This window comes from Xenopus laevis, chromosome 6L, assembly GCF_017654675.1.
Source record: "Xenopus laevis strain J_2021 chromosome 6L, Xenopus_laevis_v10.1, whole genome shotgun sequence".
In the NCBI taxonomy this organism is placed as follows: domain Eukaryota; kingdom Metazoa; phylum Chordata; class Amphibia; order Anura; family Pipidae; genus Xenopus; species Xenopus laevis.
This window is the reverse complement of record NC_054381.1, coordinates 27974567-27981818: the sequence shown is the minus strand read 5'-3', so window position 1 is coordinate 27981818 and position 7252 is coordinate 27974567. Positions and strand designations below refer to the sequence as shown.

The window sequence follows — 7252 nt, the reverse complement described above, 5'->3', positions numbered from 1 at the left end:
TAACCAATAACTTCACCACCACTAGCACCTCCAATTAGGGTTGCCACCTTTTCCAGAAAAAAATACCAGCCTTCCTATATATTTATCTTTATCAACCATAATTTTTATCTCCAATGCTGCCCAGTATTTAGCAACCTTATCTGAGACGTATTCCTCTTGTATGTGTTCCCCACCACAAAGCCATGAACTAGAAGTGATCCTATTTAAATGGAGCCAGTAATTTGGGGAAAAAATACTCTGAAACAGGATTGCCAGGTCTAATTTTCTAAACTAGGCAAAGTCAACTAAAAAAAACAGCCCAAAACTAGCCAAGAGGCAATTAAAAAGTTACCCAAAAATAGTACAACATGTGCAGTGAAAAAAAGTCTAAAAATGAAATGAATATATGTGAAAAAAACACCTTTTTCAAAATGTCACTGTTTCACAAGTTTTTCCATTAAGAAAAATGGAACAGATCCACCTGTCACCAGGGCCGTAAGTACAGAGGGGGGTCCAGGAGGTATAGGGGCCCCATAAGGCCCTAATTCATATACAATTTCAATAAAAATTGGTAAAACAAGTAAACCTCTAGACATTTTAGTGGGCAGCAGATTTTTGCCCTAAAATTGTCAGAAAATGAGAAAAGTCACTGGAAAATGTGAGATCGTGTAAGAGTGATGGGAGTAGGGTTGCCACCTTTGCATGTGGCTAAACCCAAACAAAGGGGGCGGGGCAGATAACATTGGGGATGGAGCTGTGATGTTGGAGTGGGCATGATGACATCAGAGGCAGTCACAATGATGTGGAGTTATGATGTCGGGTCAAGGTTGTTGCATCAGTTATAAGCAACTAGCTGGATTTCTGTCCAGTTTTCACAGTTTTAAATGGGTCAGAACAGACAGCCCTATGACAAACTGAGATGTCCAGTTGAAATCGTAGAACAACAGAGAAGTATTCGCACACCCTGGCCTTCCCGAACAATAGAGATCCCTGGTGCGCGGCAACATGGAGGAAACGGCAACCTCAAATTCCAATGGCGACAAGAAATTCACCGGCACACAGGTAATGCAAGCAGGTTATACCTTGCTAGAAGTTTATTGCAGCATGCAACGTTTCGGGGTTACCCCCTTTATCAAGCATGCTTGATAAAGGGGGTAACCCCGAAACGTTGCATGCTGCAATAAACTTCTAGCAAGGTATAACCTGCTTGCATTACCTGTGTGCCGGTGAATTTCTTGATGTCCAGTTGAAACCCACACAGCTGGAAACCTTACCTCTATCTAATCTGCCCGATGAGTAAGACCAATCCTTCAACTACAGGTATCGGATCTCATATACAGAAATCAGTTATCCAGAAAGCTCTGAAATACAGCAATGCTCGTTTAGAAAAACTATTTCTGATTGATTTGCTTATTTCTGTTATAACAAGAAATTAACTGCACTTCATAATAACATAAACCATGACAAGGTGAGTATCTTGGTGTTTAATTGGTTTTCATTTATTGGCCACAGACTGCAATCTGTTGGTTCCAGAAAATGCAAGAAGGGGCTGCTGAAAGTTGCCATAGATAGCCAATATTTATTTGGCCGGTGAGGGGCTGCTTGGGCCTCTGTGTACATGGAATGCCAGGGCTTATTGTGAATCCCAGTCCGGACCTCATTGACTAGATTATTGTTCAGTAGTGATGTGCGGGCTGACCCGATACCCGCGGGTCGGGCGGGTTCGGGTCGACCTCGCACTGCTCCTCGTGGGTGGCATGCAGGTGTGGGTTGAGCTCTTCTCCTGCTCTCTCCGCCTGCCACCTTCAAATGCCGGCATCTGACTTCCGGTTTTATAGTCTCGCGTCTGCTCGCCCCGCCCCTTTTGTGACATCATCAGCGGGGGTGGGCTAGCGCAGGTCTATAAAAGGACCCCGGAAGCACGGGCGCGGGCGGGTCGGGTCAGGAAAACCCTGACCCGCACATCACTATTGTTTAGGTTTCACAAAGCTGAAAGCCAAACAGAAAGTTGAGACCCGAGCAGGCCTTAGAAAAACCGAACTGTTCAGGTCAAAACCAAACAGGTGACAACCCTAGATGAGAGACTTGGGTACAGAGCCCAAAATCTGGTAACTCCCCTCAACTTGTATTGCTTCATATGGCAATTATATTTGTAAACAATTTGTATACATAAATAAATGTACTATGGAAAAGGCCATTTTCCATTCTTTTGAAAGATCATCGCCTATAGGTGCTGCATTTATGTGGGGACAGCAAAGTGAGGAGTTACATTATCTAAGCATCATCCAAAACCCTAGTGCTGAATTAGAACTGCACAGCTGTGACAGAACTGTGGTAGCAAAACAATGCTCGCTTTGCGCATGCGCGCACAGCTCTTGCCGTTTAGGGAGCATCGACGAATTCCATTCCCGAAGAAACTTAGGGATCCGATGCCAAGTATTATTGCAAGCGTCATCTTCAGTTGTTCACTTCCGTATTACTTGCATCTTCCCGTGACTAAGACGGGAGGTTGGGTTGCGTCTCCAGACCGTTATTACATTATTTACACCAGCGTCCACGCCTAAACCAACCCTGGCTTTTAGTTGACTTTTCTGTCAGGCACCAGCGCAGCCAGCTTTGTTTCCCATCATGCTCGTTGGCACATGGAGCTGAGTGGACCCCCCAGATGCTGCTACTGGTGCCGCTGATTTGGCAGGAGAGGAGACCAGCGGGGACAGGGAAAGAGACGGAGGTGACAGGCAGCAGCAGCCATGCCTCTTTTTACATCCAACCCGTTTGATCCTGATGTAGGTAAGGTGCCCCTTTGTCTGTCGCTGTACCCTGCTCCTCTGGCCCCTTGTTTCAGCTCACTGGCAGCAGGTGAGTGACCGAAGCCTTTTGTTAAAGGGAAACTCCGCCCAAAAAACAAAAAAACCTCTTCTCGTCTGAAAAATAAAATAAAAATGTCATTCTAAGCAACTTTCCCGAATAAATTCATTAAACATTTTCTAAAGTTATTTATAAACAGGATTTCTGCTGATAACACTATCAGTTCCATATTTGTTGCACTGCCGGTTCTGACTTGTGCAACATTGTAGCTGGAGGACCTGGAGGGTATGAATTGTGCCACGTTGTTTCCAGACTCCAAATACACTCAAAAAATGGCATATATTTTGAAAAGTTGCTTAGAATTCTTTTTTTTTCCCGGGTGGATGATCCCTTTGAAGGCAGGTCTATCCAAGATGCATCTTTCAGTTTGGCTGTTGGGTCACGATTGGTCGGAGCTGTAGTTCAGCAGGACTGGCTTTCGGGAGGAACAAAGAGGAAATTAGACAAATTGTGTATTGTATTGTGCTGCTGTTGATTTATGTACATCAGGAACGTGAAGCCTGGGGCTGTCTAGCGTTATTAAGTTTGTCTCTGTGTCTCACCAACAGGCAAGTCAAGACAGACAATTTTGGGTATAAGCGTTAAGCTGGCCATAGATGTAAAGATTTTTAAAAGATCCAGTCGATATTTTGAGACCACGATTATCTCGAAATGATTGTTTAAATGTATGATGTGTCCATCAACTAAAAAGACCATTTCTGGCGATATTGCCAGCAAAACTGAAGAGTAGCTGCCTGCTTGGCCCTGCAGACATAGATAGATTGCACTGGGACCCATAAAGATTTTTAAATGTGGCCGATCAATTTACTGACAGATGTCGGCCGAAAAATCGTAAGATGTATGATCGTTCGAATCCCACTAACCGCATGATAATTTGACGGATTGGTCGGACTGCACTGAAATCGTCGTTCACCAAAGAAGAATCATCGCGTCTAAGGGGACCACTAGGGCAGAGACACACGGTCAGATTTGGGGAGATTAGTGGCCCGGCGACGAATCTCCTCTTCTTCAGCATTACTAATGACCCTGAACTGCCTTCCCGCCGGCTAGAATGTAAATCGCCGGCGGGATGGCACTAGGAAAGCTTCGTTTTTCGAAGTCACCCAAATTTCCCTGATTAGGAAACTTCGAGCGACTTCGGAAAATAAAGCGCTCCGAATGCCATCCTGCCCATGATTTACATTCTAGGCAGTTTGGGGAAGAAGAAGATATTTGTCGCTGGGCGACTAATCTCCCCGAATCTGACTGTGTGTCTCTGCCATTATAGTTAAACAGCTGGAGGACTATAGGCATAAGCCCTAAGCCCCTTCTTCTTCTTTTTTTTTATATATAGAATTTTTCTACATTGATCTCTGAATGACCAAAAGCACTAAAGAATGGAGACCGTAACTCTAGTTACTAGTAACACCAGTTTGGGCCAAATGACCAGATCACAGTATCGGTCCTGCTAATTGAGCCAATTGTATTTTTAAGGATTGAATTAGCAGCTTTTATCAACCTGTCACCCATAAAATGTTTCCACTACCAGAAGTGTGGACTAATAGAGCCTGTACTCTGCTTGGGAGAAAAAAAAAAAAAAAAAAAAAAAAAAAAATATATATATATATATATATATATATATATATATATATATATATATATTATATATATATATATATATATATATATATATATATATATATATATATATACACATACATATACAATGCCTGTCACTAGACTAGATCGAGCATTTGTCTTTAATTCCTGTTTACTTTTTATTGGGGTTTTTTTTTACCTCCATCTACTGTCTAAATCGCCTAGTTTGCTGTTGCCTAAAATGTGATAAAGTTCAAACTGCTGCAATTCCTTGAGGATTGCCCAGTTGGAATTTTACTAAACCTTACCCTTTATCTCCTCCGTTCCAGGGATGTGAAACTTGCAAAATCAGCCAAGAAATTTCTTCCAGTAGTTTCCTTCCAGTTGTCTTATCCAGTGCACAGGGCTGCTCTATACACACATTCAACATCTCTATGCAAAATCATAAGGGCATCCAGAATTGGAGTTTTCATTTTTAAATGAGAATCTCGAGAAAAGTGTCAAATGTTGACCATTCTGAACAATCATAGTTTTATTTCTCAGAAACCCAGCAATTTCTGGGCCTTTGTGGAAGTACAGGTATGGGATCCGTTATCCAGAAACCCGTTATCCAGAAAGTTCCAAATTACGGAAAGGCCTTCTCCCATAGACTCCATTTTATCCAAATAATTTCAAATTTTAAAATAAATTTTTTCTCTGTAATAAAACAGTATCTTGTACTTCATCCCAACTAAGATAAAATTAATCCTTATTGGAAGCAAAACCAGCCTATTGGGTTTATTTCATGTTCAAATGATTTTCTAGTAGTATGAAGATCCATTATCAGGAAAACCTCAGGTCCCAAGCATTCTGGATAACAGGTCCAATACCTGTACCACTTCTGGGTCCTTTATACCTGCAGGATCTTCAGCTACCCTTTACCCAATGCGATTTAGCCTCTTTAAATAACCAGCACAGACTGACATAAGGGAGCAAGTGTGCCCAGTGTTCACCCCCCCACTGAATATTGGTTGTCAGGCAAATGTACATTTGTACCTACCTCTAACAGCATCTGGGTAGCAATAAGTATTGGGCTAAAATGCCTTCATTTGGGTTTGGCATGGTGGTTGTAGTGCCATACCTCCCAACTGTCCCGTTTTCAGCTGGACAGTCCCGCTTTTGACAGCTCAACCCGCAGTCCTGGAAAGTTCCAATTTTCTCTGCACTGAACAGCCAGAAAAAGAAACAACGTTTCTAAATTAATTGGCTTTTGGCAGAGAGCCCAGAACAGGCACAGCTGCAGATAAGATACTTTTGTAACAATTTCGAGATAAGCAAATAAGTAATTGTAACAATACAAGATAACAGGTCCCTTGGGAAAAGTTAGACTCACAACTAAAAGGGCAATTCACCTTCATTAGCAAAACTATAATAACTGGAAAAAAAAAACACAAAAATTTGTTCAAACTTTCATAAGCTGCCAAATTTTGTAAAATGAACATGGTAATTAAGGGGTGTGGCCACAAACATGGGTGTGGTCAAAAAATCTGCCGAGCTGCGCACTGGAACTTTTTTGTCCCTCTTTTTATTTCCAAAATTTTGGGAGGTATGGTAGTGCTGCTTCTTTTTCTGATAATTACAGATCACACCGTACATTTACTTTTCACAGAACTTAAAAGGCAGAGACTGTAAAGGTGAAGACGTTTCCCCCTTATTGTTTCCCTTATAGATGGCAGGCACTTCATTATACAATTCACCTTTGTGTGAGTGTGTTCTGGGTTGTTTCCAGGGATTATTGTTCCTCCGCCTTTAATTTTGTTGAGTGGGAAGAAACCTTTGTTTTATTAATAGTAACCTATTATATATTAAAAGCAGTTTACTGTCTATTTCCATTTATCAAAATAAAGTTTGCATTGCTTTGTGCGGTAAACCCATGCAGAACATGACAAATCCAGACCCAGATGTTATGTGTTGCATTCCAAGCTGCTTGTTCATCTTTGAATTAACTTGTAGTATGTATGTAGAGAGTGATAGTTTGAGATAATTTGCAGTTGGTTTTCATGTATTATTATTATTTGTGGTTTTTGAGTTATTATAGCTTTTTAGTCAGCAGCTTTCCAGTTTGCAATTTCAGCACTCTAGTTGCTAGGATCCAAATGACCCTAGCAACCATGCACTGATTAGAATGAAACTGGAATATGAATATTAAAGGGCCTGAATAGAAAGTGACAGCAGCACAGAGCATGTGCAGTGAATCAGCAGAAAAGAAGATGGGGAGCTACTGGGGCATCTTTGGAGACACAGGTCTTTACTGCTAAATTGCTTGAGCTTTTACAGAAGGACAAAATGTAATGTACAGCATTTCTTTTTTTTTTAATATTTAACTTTTTTATTGAGTTGTTCAGAATCATAATAAATCAATCAACAGATGAAGGAAGACGTAGAGAGAGAAGAGAAAGAAAGATGGAGGGGGGAAGAGGGAAGAGGGGAGGGGGAAATGTTCCTTAATGCATATTTAATACATTGACGGTGGAGCTACTACTATGGAAGTCCATACATGGTTATCACGGTATTGAATCAAGTCTCTGCTGGAATGCTATTGGTCATTATGATAGTTGAGTTTCCAGTTTTGCCATTTAAGGTAGGTGATGGTTTCTTTTGTTAATTGTTGAATGCTTGTTGCTGTAAGTTTTTCGTAAGCAAGATTAGAGTCTGTGAGATTAATTAAGCTGTCTCTGTTAGGTATCTCAGTCTTTTTCCACAGTCTTGGAATTAGTAACCTGGCTGAGGTGAGAATGTGAAAAATCAATTTTCTGTCGTCAATAGGAATATCTTGTAATCCATGGTT

The 7252-nt window shown here is 41.2% G+C and overlaps 1 protein-coding gene across 3 annotated transcripts in view; it reads left to right on the top strand.

Moving 5' to 3' along the window:
• Positions 1 to 2344: 2344 nt before the first annotated feature.
• stam.L (signal transducing adaptor molecule L homeolog) overlaps positions 2345 to 7252 on the top strand; it is a 30077-nt gene continuing 25169 nt past the window's right edge. The window contains exon 1 of one of the 3 annotated variants that reach the window (XM_018266423.2): positions 2345 to 2769. In XM_018266423.2, the coding sequence (XP_018121912.1) occupies positions 2730 to 2769 (40 nt within the window). In that variant the 5' untranslated portion in view covers positions 2345 to 2729. 3 annotated transcript variants of the gene reach the window in all.